The 16,054-nt window shown below is 38.8% G+C and overlaps 1 protein-coding gene across 1 annotated transcript; it reads left to right on the top strand.

Annotated features, from left to right (window-relative positions):
- The first annotated feature begins 95 nt into the window (after positions 1-95).
- ilrun (inflammation and lipid regulator with UBA-like and NBR1-like domains) lies at positions 96-14,164 on the top strand. Its single transcript, XM_056270444.1, has 5 exons — positions 96-374; positions 1,253-1,407; positions 2,752-2,949; positions 5,517-5,821; positions 13,739-14,164. Exons 1-5 carry the CDS (start codon positions 211-213, stop codon positions 13,772-13,774), a joined length of 858 nt encoding a protein of 285 aa, XP_056126419.1. The 5' UTR covers positions 96-210; the 3' UTR covers positions 13,775-14,164.
- The last annotated feature ends 1,890 nt before the right edge of the window (positions 14,165-16,054 follow it).

Below are 16,054 nucleotides of genomic sequence, written 5' to 3'. Positions count from 1 at the left end.
TGTAGTACAACAGGCCTACTGGTTTGTATGCTTCGAATTACGACACGCCGCAGTCGAATAGCAACAGCTGACGTTCCCCCGCACCATAGTTACGTCGTGCGTGACGTCACGCCCCGCCCGCAGCCATGCGTACTCTGCTTGTTATCGGGTCGCTTGTTATGACTGGAGAAGGCCTCGGACTCAATTAAAACTTATCCCCGGGACAGCCGCATGCTCATGGAGGGCATGGACATAGACCTGGATCCGGAGCTCATGCAAAAATTCAGCTGCATGGGCACCACGGATAAAGATGTCCTCATCTCGGAGTTTCAGAGGCTGCTGGGTTTTCAGCTTAACCCGGCTGGCTGCGCCTTCTTCCTGGACATGACCAACTGGTGAGTCCGGGGACTCGGCTGCGGCCTACTGCTGAACTGAACATAAAGAGTTTACCTTTGTTATTTCTTGCTTTAAAATGCCTTGCATGTCAAAAATAGCTCCGCGAGGACAGTTGTCATGTGCCCAGTAGAGTTTAAATAAAGCTGAAGCGAAAAAGACAACAAGCTAACAGCTAATTTACTGTTTACAAAGAAAACAAATGTAACATTTCGGCTCATATGAACTATAGAAGTAATATTTTAGAAAGTTGTCCTCTTTAAAATTAATTTTCTCAAACATGTTCTCAAATTATGTGGTTTGTTTCATTTATCTCAGTTGTCAAACATGTAGCTTGTTTGTGCTAGTAGCTCGCTACTATAGTGGTTGTGTTTCAAATCCTTGTGAGTTCCCTATCTAAGCAGCATTCTTGTTTTTTTTTCTGACCTGAAATGCTGCCGAGTAGGGTCGTGCTTTCAAAATGCTGTCTATGTAGGGGTCTCACTATGTTTTGAGCCACAGACATTGTTTAATGTTGCTCAGTCACGACTCCTCAAAAATACCGTTTTGCTTAACGACAGTGATATAATAGTTTTCATTTGTAAAAACAGTAACGTTACACTAATTGTTTGTATGTTGCTTCTTTGCGTAAACTTGTTGTTTGTTGACATGGAAAGGCTATTGTTAAGTTTACTTCAGAGTTATGTAATATACACGAGTGTACTTTCATCTGAGGTCTTACACACAGGCCAACACTAGTTTGTCCCTCCCTTCTTTTGTTTTGAACATGACTTTACGTTCTGGCCACTTTATACATCTTGTATATATATTATACACATGTTGTTTTGCTCTTGGTAGTTAAATCTCCCATGTTGATCTGTCTGTATTTTGTGCCTATTAGGAACCTTCAAGCAGCTATTGGTGCATATTATGACTTTGAGAGCCCAAATATCAACACGCCGTCAATGTCTTTTGTGGATGATGTGACGATTGGAGAGGGGGAATCCGTTCCTCCTGACACACAGTTCACAAAGACATGGAGGATACAGAATACGGGTGAGTTTTTTTTGTTTTTGTTCTGGTTGTAGATATGAAAAGGCTGAATGTTTAATGACCCAAACTTACACCAATGTTGTTATATTTGCATGCAAGCACAGACATTACACAATTTAAATTAAATATTCCTTCATAGTGGAATCTTGTGGGAAAACATATAATGTCCAAAAGAAATGTGTTCGATGGTCATTTTGCACTGTAATAAACCATGATTGACTGTATTTCATTTTTATGAACTAAAAAAAGAAAACTATCAAATTAAGTATTTCCCATTACTTTCCATCACACGCAAGACATTCGTTTATTTGTGCAAAAAAAAACATAATTTACCACTTTATTTATAAAATATTAATTTCCGGTGCGCGTTCACGCAACAACGTCTACTCTTGTGTCAACAATATTCATGCGTCGTGGTCAGAGATTAATAATTTGTAAAGTGGTCAATTGTTTGTTTTTTTGCGCAAAGCATTTGCATCGCTTCATAAAATTGAGGTTAAAGGGATTCTATGCAGTTTTTTTAGCTTAACTGAACAGCTTCAGAGTTATTGAAATGTTATATGACTTCTTTCGGGTTGAATGGTGGCCGTCTCACGGAAAAATCTCACTTGCAACTTTGGTGCGGCGGGCCGCCGGCCTCAGCGTCAGGAAGTATCGCGTCATATCAGCTCTCGCGATATAACATATTCCTTTACAGCACTGCACACATACACACCCCCATCCAGGAACAATGTAGAGAGGGATGGAGTTTGTCACACTATCGTCATGGCTGAGCCGGCATATAAGATGCAGAAAGCTAGGAATTGTCTAGCATTGTCGGAGGAACAGAGAAAGAGGAAACGGCAGACTGACCGAGCGAGGAGACACGAGCATAGGCGTAATTTCCGGGTGTGAAATGTCCCCATTGAAACATCTCGCCCTCTGACCTCTGACACACTTGGCAAAAGTTCTGCCACTGGACCATTAAAGTTCATGGGGATAATTGTCGGATCTATGTATTTAATCACGTGAAAATTCTCACCACTAACAACATATATTAGATCTCATTAAACGACAAATTAAACACAATGTACTATGTAACACATCACGCCATGTCACGCTCTGCGTGAGTGGTATTTACGACATAAACTTTAAATAAAAGTTCTCCACAGCGACTCTAGGGGTCACTGTTTGACAAAAACGGGATTCCTGCCTGGTGTCCCTTTAAACCACTGGAGTGACATGGATTAATTTTATGATGTCTTCACTACCTTTCTGGGGCTTTAAAGTGGTAGTTGCGTAGCTGTCAGTGGAGGGACAGAAAGCTCACAGATTGTCTAATGTCATTCCTGTCTTTGTGCTTTGCAGGTACAGAGTCGTGGCCCCCGGGTGTGTGTCTGAAGTATGTTGGTGGGGATCAGTTTGGTCATGTGAACATGGTGATGGTGCGGTCTCTGGACCCGCAGGAGATCTCAGACGTGAGTGTGCAGATGCGCAGTCCAGCCGTTCCTGGCATGTACCAAGGCCAGTGGAGAATGTGCACAGCCACTGGACTATTCTATGGAGGTGAGACGCAAACGATAAAAGTAACAGTCAACAGTTTCATGACATTGAGCTAAAGAAACAACTATTTAAAAAAATGATGCATGACCGTTTTAAAGGGATAGTTCACCCAAAAATAAAAACACTGTAGTCATTTAGTCATCCTCATGATTTTCTTTCTGCGTAGTGGATACTGTGTTTTTATGTCTTTCCAATTTAAACATTTAAGTAATTTATTTAACCATTCAAGTGCAAGAAGACACAAAAGAAAACTCTGTTTGTGCTAATACCGAATTGAGTTGTCTTTTGCGTCTTGAAATGTACACAAAATTACCGTATTTTCCGCACTATACGGCGCACCGGATTATAAGGCGCACCTTCAATGAATGACCTATTTTAGAACATTTTTCATATATAGGGCGCACCGGATTATAAGGCGCATAAGATACTGCAGTCAAACGTTTGACTGGGTTTGCGAATGCATCCACTAGATGTCAACAAATGTCAACAAAACAGTCAGATAAAGTCAAACTTTATTAAGCGTTCTGACAACTCCGTTCACTCCCATGGTAACGTTGTTCAAACGTTAAAGGAAAACTCCGGTCAATTTTAACATTGAGCTCATTTTTTGTAAATTTGGAGTGCTGTCAGTACAGATAACAAGGACAAAAAACGTTGTTGCCTACACTGTGTTATCCTCTTTTTTTAAAATTTGTGGTGTGTTGAGAATATCAGCTCAAATGGATAGTTCATCCGAATCAGATGTTGAACACACGGAGGAGGTTTGATCGCGCGCGCGCGAACTCGACAATCAACTACTGTGGACTTCGGCCGAAAACCGGAAGTAAATACGGGTATGTGAGCTGGCTGAATAAAGAGATTATTCCTGCCTTCGTGAAAGCTCGGATCACAGTTGAGAGTGAGACTGATATATCAGCCCAGGCATCCACGATCCATTGGCAGATAGTGGCGTTAGTCGCCCGGCGCTGTCTCCCCGTCTTGGTGAACGTGTGTTCCCCATCCATATATAAGGCGCTCCGGATTATAAGGCGCACTGTCGTTTTTTGAGAAAATTAAAGGCTTTTAAGTGCGCCTTATAGTGCGGAAAATACGGTATGCCAAAATACCCATCTTGGCGAGTATCATTGGGAACAGTCAGTTTTGTCTTAAGTGAACGTAAGCGGTTGAGAAAGGAAACGCATGGTTATTAGTATATTGGATTTGTGCATTCGGTCTCAGTGACAGCAGCCTAATATACCTGCTGCTGTGTAACTTTTGCAGCTTTTAAAGGATTCATGTATATGCAATTTATACAGTGAAGGCTATGCTGTTTTACTTTTACATCATTCAATTGTTAAATAAACCTACTGTACATGAAAATCTTTTATTGTATTTGTCCTATTATTTGTAATTTGCTTCTTTGTTATTATTTTTAATTACAAAATAATTTTTCAAAGAATATTGGAGTACATTTTACAAGAAAATACGTTTTCAGTCTTTCTACTTAAAAAATGTCATGTTTAATTCAATGTTACTTGCCATTTCTTTGTTATTAATTAATTGGGAAATTTACTAGCAATTTCTAAGTGGAAATTGTTTCTACGGCAAATCTTTTTCAGTGTATATTGTGATTAAACCATAGTCTGTCTGAATACTTGATTCTGATTGGCTGGAAGGTGTGCAATAAAACCGTTTAATGCACAGGTAGTTCCAAGTCGGTTTAATCTCTTTTCCATATTATTTCATTAAAGCGCACACACACACGTCACTGAAACGCACTCAGAGATTGAGAATCGTGCTGTGCACGCACAGAAACTCGTTGTCAATGCTGCCCCGCAAATTTTATTAATAAATTAATTTCGCTACTGAATCGCTACATTATACTACTCAGCAAGGAGGTGGCAACGCCGCTGTTTTTGAAGTAATTTAACTCGTAGCTTCATTGCTAGAGAGACACTGAACAGATGCAGGTAATTCACGCGCACATCTCTCTCTCTCTCTCTCTCTCTCTCTCTCTCTCTCTCTCTCTCTCTCTCTCTCTCTCTCTCTCTCTCTCTCTCTCTCTCTCTCTCTCTCTCTCTCTCTCTCTCTCTCTCTCTCTCTCTCTCTCTCTCTCTCTCTCTCTCCATAGGCTAAAGCAGACAGAAAGCTTTATCTAATGAGTCGTAGCTGATGAAAATAACCTCCATTTTAACCTTTCCAGTCAAATTTAGTCCTGCAAGCATGGTATAAGCGGGATAATCCATGGCTAGCTGTGCATTAAACGATTCGAATGCACTCCTGCTTTGCGTCGGGTGGTTCTTTGCCTCCACGTTGTGCATTAAAATAATTCAATGATAATAAATGATTCATATCATATTCAAATCATAAATGATTCAAATCATTTAATGCACAGCTACCCGTGGATTATCCCTTGCGTATATCGTTGTCGTGAAATACATTTTCTCATATTGTCAAAGAAGATTTTGGCCATTTCACCTAACCCCAGTAATATGCCATTCAGGGCATTAGTTCTGCAAGTTCTGAGTTTCTACAACCAGCTTTGGCGACTTGAAGAATGCGTGGCTCACCTCATTCCCCTTGTTTTGCAGATGTGATCTGGGTGATATTGAGTGTGGAAGAGGGAGGCCTGCTGGGCGTCACACAGCAGTTATCCTCCTTCGAGACGGAGTTCAACACGCAGCCACACCGCAGTGTGGAGGGAGGCTTCAACCCTTTCGCCTCACCACAGAAGAACAAGCAGGACACCAATGAGGATAATCTAAATGACCCCGGGGGCCCCTGGGAGGCCCCACTGGACTCCATTCAGCAAGATCAAAATGGACTCAATCACAGCTCTGTAAATATTACACCAAATGGTCTCCAAAACAACTTATCAGTAGTGACTTACAGCCAGGTATGTTTGCCATTTGGAGTTTTTCATTGAGTTGAATGAAGATTAGCATGATAATGGGGTGTGAATACGGCTGGGTGATATAGAGCGAATTGTTTTTGAACCGATTAATTGAAACAGACTGCTATGAACTTTAATGGCATTTTTACTCCTATTGGTTTACATGGGTGCTATTAATAATCTCCTGTTATTACAATTTTTTTAATTACATTTTTTAATCTTTGCTGATATGGCAATAAAAATAAATTAAATCCCTCTTAATGCACTTCTGAGTCCCAAGGAGAGACTGTTAAATTAGTCTAATGGTACAGTCTTTACAGTTATTTGCTAGTTAAAATGATTAAAGTCTTATTTTTACTAGGGCTGCCCCCTAATAGACGACTAACCATTAGTCAACTAGAAGAGGTTTGGTCGACAAAGTAAATAATAAAATAAATATTCACAGATTATGAAACGGCCATATAAGCAGCTAGGCACGTCCACTAGCTACTGCGGAGATGACGAGTCAGCATCGTGACTTAAAGGGATAGTTCATCAAAAAATGAAAATTACCCCATGATTTACTCACCCTGAAGCCATCCTAGGTGTATATGACAATCTTCTTTCAGACGAAAAAAATCTGAGTTATATTAAAAAAATGTCCTGGCTCTTCCAAGCTTCATAATGGCAGTGAATGGCTGTATGTCTTTGGAAGTCCATCAAAGCGCATCTATTCATTATTAAAGTGCTCCACACTCCGGGGGTTAATAGAGGCCTTCTGAATGCGTTTTTGTAAGAAAAATATCCATATTTAAACTTTATCGACTAAAATAACTAGCTTCCGGCAGACGGTCGTACGAATCGATTTACGCACAACGTAATGCCGGCAATTGCGGATCAAACAAACAGGGCTGGGCAACCGCGTTCGTCATTACATTGTTCTCTTCTGGTGTAAATCAATGCGTATGCCCGTCTGCCGGAAGCTTGTTATTTTAGTCGATAAAGTTTTAAATATGGATATTTTTCTTACACGAACGAAAGAAGATTGTCATATACACCTAGGATGGCTTTAGGGTGAGTAAATCATGGGCTAATTTTCATTTTTGGGAAAACTATTTGGGTGAACTAAAACACAGAAACCATGATCCATAAATTATTAAAATGTTTAGACATTCTCCTTCAGTTTTTTCATGATTTTTTGGAGTTTGCCGGTGCGCTGTGGCAAGCTTTATGTGTCCGCTTGAGCGTTGATTAGGCTATGTAATATATAGGCAATTAAAAGCTCGTTATTATGATTTATGGCTTATTAATATGGTCGACTAATTACTTAAATGAACGATTGCTAGTCAAGTAGAAAAATCTTTAGTCTAGGGCTAATTTTTACATTACCATTCAAATGTTTACCATTTTAAATAAATGCTGTTCTTTTGGGCTTTCTATTCATCAAAGAATCAGGAATAAAAAATGTATCACGGTTTTCTTAAATATGTGAAGCAGCACAACTGTTGTCAACATTGATAATAATCATAAATATTTATTGAGCAGCAAATCGGCATATTAGAATGATTTCTGAAGGATCATGTGACACTGAAGACTGAAGTAATGATGCTGAAAATTCAGCTTTGATCACAGGAATAAATTGCATTTTAAAATAAATTCAGTTATTTAAAATTGAAATAATATTTCACAATATTCCTGTTTTTTTACCGTATTTTTGATCAAATAAATTCAGCCTTGGTGAGCAGAAAAAAAAAGTTAAAAACTAATCCCAAACTTTATAAATGGCAGTGTACATCAGCAACAAAATCGCCGCAGATATATTATGAATGTTCAATATATCACCCAGCTGTAGGTGTACGTTTTATGTCCGAATAATGAGTGATTATTTACAACTACTATTGATTAACTTGATGAGTAAATGCTCAACGCTCCAATTCTCTAAACCTGCTTTAAATGTTCATGAAATCAGGAGCTTTTTTCCAAAGGTAAGTTAAAAGGTCAAGATGCATCCAGCACAAGATTCAGTTCAGAAAACCACGACGACACACTCAGCAGGTCTTTTTGACACCCTCCCAAAATCTTGCTTTCATGCCAAAAGTCTGTACTGGAAGTGCTGACCGCCATATGATCTCTTAACACAGAAGGTCACTTAACAACAGCGCGTCACCTTTTTGCTCCCTGCCCTGTTTTGTGACATCTAACCAAAGAAAAGCACATTGTGATTATTCACCGTGTTTGGTTACACCTTTCCTCATTACGCACACATGTGACACTGAGGCTGGGAGATACAGCTAAAACAGTTTCAGCCTTTTGATGATTTAATATGTATCTCTATTCTGTATGTAGTTGCTTTAAAATGTCTTGAAAGGGTGATTTCTGTTGTTTAATAACTAAAGCACAGAAATATCAAGTTTTCTTTTATATACACCAATATAAATAGCAATATTTAATTTATTATACAAGTGGATAATGCCACAGCATGAACATTTTTGAGTGATTATTCAACAAGTGTTTATTAAGAAATTGACTGAATAGTTCCTGACCCGACCAACAACATATTCTTGTAAGTTTTCCTTGGAATACTTGAAAAACCTGTACTAAATTTCCATCCAGATAGCAGGAAAGGGCTGATTGGCTCTCTGGTGACTTGTGACATGTGTGGATGATTAGCACCATACCAAAGATATTGTTTCAGACACACCTAAAGGTCTTTAAAACAACAAAATGCTGTCCAAGAAAATCATATGTAAAAGTAGGGCCGGGCGATAATTGCTACTTTGCCATTTAATTGCTACCAGTGTTTTTTAACCATTTTAATAGCGTCTCTTAAAAACAGTGTTAGACTTGATAAATTTGATTAATGTCTGTTAATTTCAATGAATATTATAACTCTTGATTCACTCAAAAATATTCATTGTGCATTATATTTTAAATGTAAAAAATTTGGATTGATTTTTTTTATATCGGTGCATATAAATAAAAATGAATTAATATTAATCTTCCCTGTATTTATTTAGTGAAAACTGGAAAACATGCACTGATTATTTTAGCTTAATTTTTTACTTTTTTTTTAGTCTGCTTGCTTGCTAACAATGTCTGCTTGGTTTGTTCCCGCTGATTTACAAAAAAAACACCCTTTACGCCATTTCATAAATTGATATTGAAATGTATTTCAAATGTTAAAAGGCTGAGAAATATTGAATGGCTTTTTATCTCCCAGCCCTATGAAGTTGTTCATCTATGGTTTGGCCTTGATGTGTTAACTGTTGGGTTGACGTCTGTAAATGTTAATCCTAGAGGCTGTTTATAGGCCCTTGAGGGGGTTAAACTTTGCCTCTTGGCCACAAGATGGAGTTCCATGCAAGCATGTGAGCTGATGCAGGAAAGTCATTAACCAGTCAAATAAGTCACAGTTGAAATCTCACAAATTACTAACACCCAAACCAACCCATAGCATAAATATATTCCCAGTGTAATGTTGTAAATCTAGTATTGATTTCAGGTTAGAGACTATTTGCCTTAACAACAATCTGAGGGTTAAATATTTATGTAAAACTTGGTGTTGTACTGTCATAACTCTTACATTGCTCATCTTATTTGAACAAACCCTTAACCATAGGTGCCTATTTATGTTTCCCCATGAAGAGAAATGAACTGACGTCAAAACAAATACTTTACAAACCAAATATAAACACGTCTTTATTCACCTCTGTTTCCATGAGCAAATGATAACTGGGCTAAGCAAGGGGACCTACACATACGCAACAAATGCCCCTTAAAACGGTTTACCATTCTCATTACTCCATAATTAATTATACTTGGTGTTAGTTTTTCAAAAGTCCTGACTTTATATCCATACGATGATGCACTTGATGAATTCACAACCCAAAATTTATTTGTGTCTCGTGAAAAGAAACGCACAGAGAGTTAATTACTTAAAGGGGTCATATGGATTTTTTACATTTTAATGTTCCTTAAGGTTTACTTATAATGTTAATAGGTTTTTTTTTTTTTTTTTGCACAAAAAAACATGGAAAAACTATTATTTTTGGACCCTCTGTCTGAAATGACCCGTTTTTATGGTGCTAGTTCACCCAAAAATTGAAATTATGTCATTAATGACTCACCCTCATGTCGCTCCAAGCCCGTAAGACCTCCGTTCATCTTCGGGACACAGTTTAAAGGAACACTCCGACTTTTTGGGACTTTAGCCTATTCACCTTATCCCCCAGAGTTAGAAAAGTCCATACATACCTTTTTCATCTCCGTGCGTGCTATAAGTCTGTTTGACGCACCCACCGCTAGCCTAGCTTAGCACAAAGACTGGATGTAAATGGTTGCAGCTAGCATACTAATCCAAATAAGTGACAAAATAACGCAAACATTTTTCTATTTACATGTTGTGATTTGTATAGTCACATAGTGTACAAAAAACAAAGTCACATGAGACACAGACATATTTTAACCGTATAAATACTGGGAACTATATTCTCTGAAGGCGACTATATTCTCTGAAGGCGAAGCACTGCTACTTGGGCGGAGTGATAACCGCAGCACCTGAGACGCGCCGTGGTGAGGAGCAGAGAGCGCGTCTCAGGTGCTGCGGTTATCACTCCGCCCAAGTAGCAGTGCTTCGCCTTCAGAGAATATAGTTCCCAGTATTTATACGGTTAAAATATGTCTGTGTCTCATGTGACTTCGTTTTTTGTACACTCTGTGACTATACAAATCACAACATGTAAATAGGAAAATGTTTGCGCTATTTTGTCACTTATTTGGATTAGTATGCTAGCTGCCACCATTTGCATCCAGTCTTTGTGCTAAGCTAGGCTAGCGGTGGGTGCGTCAGGTAGAGTTACAGCACGCACGGAGATGAAAAAGGTATGTATGGACTTATCTAACTCTGGGGGATAAGGTGAATAGGCTAAAGTTTCAAAAAGTCGGAGTGTTCCTTTAAGATATTTTAGATTTAGTCCGAGAGCTTTCTGTCCCTCCATTGTAAATGTATGTACGGTATACTGTCCTTGTCCAGAAAGGAAATAAAGACATCATCAAAGTAGTCCATGTGACATCAGTGGGTTAGTCGAAAATACATTTTGCTCCAAAAATAACAAAAACTACGACTTTATTCAGCATTGTATTGTCTTCCGGTTCTGTTGTGGATCCGCGTTCAGTGCCGCTGCTGACGTGTGTCTGGTGTGTGTGTGTGTGTGTGTGTGTATTCTGGTTCTGTTGTGGATCCGCGTTCAGTGCCGCCGCTGACGTAAGACGCTGCTGATGTGTGTCTGGTGTGTGTGTGTGTGTGTGTGTGTGTGTATTCTGGTTCTGTTGTGGATCCGCGTTCAGTGCCGCCGCTGACGTAAGACGCTGCTGACGTGTGTCTGGTGTGTGTGTGTGTGTGTGTGTGTGTATTTGGGTTCTGTTGTGGATCCGCTTTCAGTGCCGCTGCTGACGTAAGACGCTGCTGACGTGTGTCTGGTGTGTGTGTGTGTGTGTGTGTGTGTATTCGGGTTCTGTTGTGGATCCGCGTTCAGTGCCGCCGCTGACGTAAGACACTGCTGACGTGTGTCTGGTGTGTGTGTGTGTGTGTGTGTGTGTGTGTGTCTGGTGCGCCCGAGCTTCGTTTACAGTCTGAGGGAGACGCACGCTGGAAATAAAACAATCTTCACAAACATGTCTAAGGATTTCCACACAGAGGAAGACTTGCATTTTTTTGCCCAGCCATATTTATTTGAACCCGAATACTCGGGCTAACTCTAACCCACTGATGTCACATGGACTACTTTGATGATGTCTTTATTTCCTTTCTGGACAAGGACAGTATACCGTACATAAATTTTCAATGGAGGGACAGAAAGCTCTCGGACTAAATCTAAAATATCTTAAACTGTGTTCTGAAGATGAACGGAGGTCTGACGGGCTTGGAGCGACATGAGGGTGAGTCATTAATGACATAATTTCAATTTTCGGTGAACTAACCCTTTAAGGCGTGTCAGTAAATGGACACTGGTAGGCTAACGTCATTGCAAAGAAAACCATTTCAACGTCCACTCACTATTGCACGCGAGTGTTTTAAAAACATTATCCATATAAAACTTCCACTAAATGATTTACTGACGGTTTGTGATGCCGCTGCTGTCAGATCCAACAGTCAGCCGCTTCATCTGTCGACAAAAGTGTCTTTGCGAACTATCCATTACACAGTGTCTACCTGACAAAACAAAATGCTTTGAACAAACATTATCCTTATACATGATCTGGGATGCCATTAAAATAAACCCTCCACTTGTTTCTGACGCTGGGATCCTTCTGAAGTCTGTCTAGACGCAAACAAGCTGTTTAACATGGATTTGTCAAAGCAAACGTTTTTTCACTATTTGTCCTGTTGTCGGCAGACTCAAGTGCGTGGAGTATGTCAAAAACTGACCGCACATCTGTATACTGTATCCAGTGTAGACAGCGTCAGAGATTATAATGGCTTCTATTGGCTTTTGATCCAGTGTAGACAAATGTCAGCCCATAGCGGCTGAATGCCAGTGGGCGGGGCCTAAGGTGCGATGATATATATAACTATTCATAGATGTCTTTCTTTGGAGGCAGTCATACGCAAATATATTTGCCCGTGTGACATCACAGGTCTCACAATATCAAACTGATCTGTTTTTGGAGCTTGATTAAATAAATGCTTTGTTTATACTCTTAATGGTACAACGACCTCGTATATGTCAAAAGATCAAGGCAAATATGATTTCTCATGTCATGACCCCTTTAAAATGCAATATATCACCGTGAGATCCACCAATCAGAGAGGTTCCCAAATCTCAATCGATTTTTTTTAATTGGTTAAAATGAATGGAGAATATCATGTTTTTTCGTCGGTGCTCGGCCATTTCCGGAATCGGCGCCTATGCCCTTAACCCTGAATATTAATTAGAGATGCACTGATTACAATTTTCTAGGCCGATTCTGATTTCCGATTTTTCAGAGTTTGACCTGCCGATACCGATTTTAGCCGATTCCGATTTAATTTTTTCTAACAACTTTACAGCACACACACAAATATTTATTTTCTCTCTTTTCTTTAGTAGAACATTTTACATTTTGCATAGAACATTTTTGAACAGTAATCGCTATAAAATAGGACTATATAAATTACTCCTGGTGTGGGAAATTCACACACATCTAAAGTGCAGTGTTATGGAAGAACCATTTCCTTCTTTTCACATCCAATATCCAACTAAAAAAATGTGTTCATTTCAAAAAGAAAATTCATTTTATTTTCTGACATATACTCCAGTTCTTGTTAAAACACACCAGACATGCAAATTCTGTGCATTTTGGGCACTTTTGTGTGAAATCATATTTATTTTGTCCATCAAAAGTGTGCTTTCACTTTAATTGCAGCAAAAATAGACTCTGTGCCGAAACCCGCGCTGCTCCTGCTCCCTGTGTGAATGCACTCATTGATTTACATGCACGGTGGAAATAATACTCGCTGCTCACGTTTGCGGTGTGAAACGGCCGTAATTCACGAGGTTTCCTACATGTGCGTTTCGTGTGCACGTGTGATGCTGACGTTGCGCAATGTTAATCATGCGGCGCCCGAGTGCATTTGACCGGCGATAAAATCGGCATATGTCAGACTGACCGGCCGGTCGCCGATCACGTGAAAATCGGCCAATTCCGGGCACCAGCTGATCAATCGGTGCATCTCTAATGTTAATACATCTGGTAATATTATTATGAATCCCATAGTAGACTTACATTGGATGAGGGACCTGAGCCAGAGCCATGGTGCTCTTTTATTTGGGGTGTAAGAAATGCCTCTAAACACGGTTTAAAGTTTTGCACAGCCATCTGCCATATGCTTTTTTTTTTTAAGCAAATGTGTTAACAGTTGTTTTGACAGAGTTTTATCTCACTCTTTCTGTTTATTCCCAGGGCATTAATGGACCCTTCCCATTTGGACAGTCTTAAGATACAGAAACCATCCGGGAGCTCATCGGAGCCACTGCTTTTGCCCTTTTCAGGGGTTCAGTGAGAGGAGGAACAGATTTACTCTAAAGACTTGGTGACCCTCCCTCTCCCCTGATGCATCACAACATCACATAAATGTGTGGACAAATCTGTTTGGCTCCAAATCAATATTGAAGCAACACCTGAGTTACGCATGTGTGAATGCTAGATTTAGATGCGTGCTAGAAATTCGAAAGAGATATAATGAAAAATACACAGTTTTTCTGATCTGTATTGTCACATTACAGCAGTAAATTCAGAAGTGTGAGTGCACGAATGCGTAAGAGAAACAGCGGCAGGGCGGGTGGATGAATGAATGAGTGAATCGAAGTCCTCTCACCCCAATTTCAATAGAAAAGCATACGATTTATATTTTGCTTAAAGAAAATAAAGCCTGCTTTTAGGATGTGCATGATTTTTTGCTTAATGACATTATTTTCATGACAATTCAGCACATTTTCCACCAAATTCTCATTACTGTAATAAATACGGACAATTATATTTCAGATTTTTTTTGTAATTCCCATTGTTCTCACCTTTAAATGATTGTATTACAATATTGCACTGTTTTTTTTTAATCAGCCTAATTTGAAATACAACCAATTCATGTACAACAAATACAACAATGTATAAATACTTTACAATTTAAATAACATAAAAATATCAAATTATTAATTACCATGAAAATAACGTCACAATGAAGGAAATCTTAATGGTGCTAAAAACAGGGCTTTGTTTTTTTTCTTTAAGCAAAGGATAATTCTCATTTGTTCTTTATGATTTTGCAGTGAAATATGACAGGTTTGTGAGAGTCATCTGAATATGTGTGCGACTGAGTGTTTCGGCCATGCACAAAAGCCATCAACAAATGAATGAAGAATTAATGCCTCTCAAGTAGTTTTATAATTTTTCATCAATGTTCTTTTACTTTACAAACTGGACAGTTTCAAGTAAAAAAAAAAAAAGGTCAATATGCCTGCTTGGAGGTTAAATTGTGTAATTGGTGGAAACAACAAAGGTTTCATATGGTCCTTTGCCAGCCACTTGTAATTGTTTGTTTATTACAAAATTGCAATTGAAACCTGCTCTGGATTCACTAAAAAACCCAGCAACCTGTACAGCGTACATGAGCACATTATGTCTCATTATATTGAAGTATACATCTGTACTGCCACTATACAGGTCAAGTCATAGCTGTTGTCAGAGATGCCCTTAGTAACTATCTTGTTGCTGTTATCATATTTGTTTACATTGATGTTTTTCTGGAGTTATAGAGTGCTGATGTTGGTTTCCACTCATAATGACACAATCCATCAGAGATGATAGTAAGCAGATGTGACTTTGGTTCCCTTGTTTACTGACCTAAGAGTTCACAAGCACATCACTGATTTATTTTCCCAATCCTACATTTCTGCCGTTCACCTAGACCTGCGATGGTATTAAGCTTTTTTTTTTAAATGAGCTGAGGGTGTTTTAATGAGGGAAAGTGTGAGTGAGTTCATTTTAAAGGAATATTCTGGGTTAAATGCAAGATGTGCTCCGTTGACGGGAAATTTCGATTTGTACCTCTCTGAACTGAAAATGCGTTGACATGATTTATTCAATTGTCTACAATTGAAGTCTACGTGGCAAGTGCACTACTTCCATTGTAAGGGCATTTCCCTATACACATTTTTGTTTTGGTTTTCTTCTCCGTTTTTTCGATTTTACTAAGGTACCAGTTCTTTTCTGTGGTAGTGCCTGCATTTAACCAAAAATATTCTCTTAAATTGTATTCTCTTGAGATGTTGCTAAATGTTGAAATGGTAAATTGTGAGCTGGAAAGTTCCAAATAATATTTTAATGCATAAAGAATTTTTGTGGAATTTATTTGGTTTAAATCGTGCCTCTGTGTTTGGTATGATGGAAAGCTTCTTGGATGTTTATATCTTGCTTAATATATCTGAAAGGCCGTTTTACTCACCATTTTCTGTTTTGCTGCAATGGCTAGGCAATTTATAAAACATGAAACGTTAACAACAGTCTCCTATCATTATTATTTTTTTTCTTAATTGGTATGTTTACTAAGAAGAAAAGAGTAAACAAATTCCCCGGTGTCCTCAAGCTGTATGCAAATCAGAGTCCAAACTGACCTTTATGTCATGGGAAAAGAGATTAGTGTCACCATGTCCTGTTAAATTTAATACGTCAGGCAATTCTTGTCCGTTTCACCCGAATTCTGGAAGATTTCGCCATTAACGG

This window comes from Rhinichthys klamathensis, unplaced genomic scaffold, assembly GCF_029890125.1.
Source record: "Rhinichthys klamathensis goyatoka isolate OS25496 unplaced genomic scaffold, OSU_Roscu_1.1 h1tg000303l_1, whole genome shotgun sequence".
Lineage (NCBI taxonomy): Eukaryota > Metazoa > Chordata > Actinopteri > Cypriniformes > Leuciscidae > Rhinichthys > Rhinichthys klamathensis.
The sequence above is the reverse complement of the archived record's forward strand: the minus strand, read 5'-3'. Positions and strand labels throughout refer to the sequence as shown.

Coding starts and splice junctions, on each gene's coding strand:
- ilrun (XM_056270444.1), top strand. CDS start 211: ATGCTCATGGAGGGCATGGACATAGACCTGGATCCGGAGCTCATGCAA. Junction 375..1,252: donor TTCCTGGACATGACCAACTG/GTGAGTCCGGGG, acceptor TGTGCCTATTAG/GAACCTTCAAGCAGCTATTG. Junction 1,408..2,751: donor ATGGAGGATACAGAATACGG/GTGAGTTTTTTT, acceptor TGTGCTTTGCAG/GTACAGAGTCGTGGCCCCCG.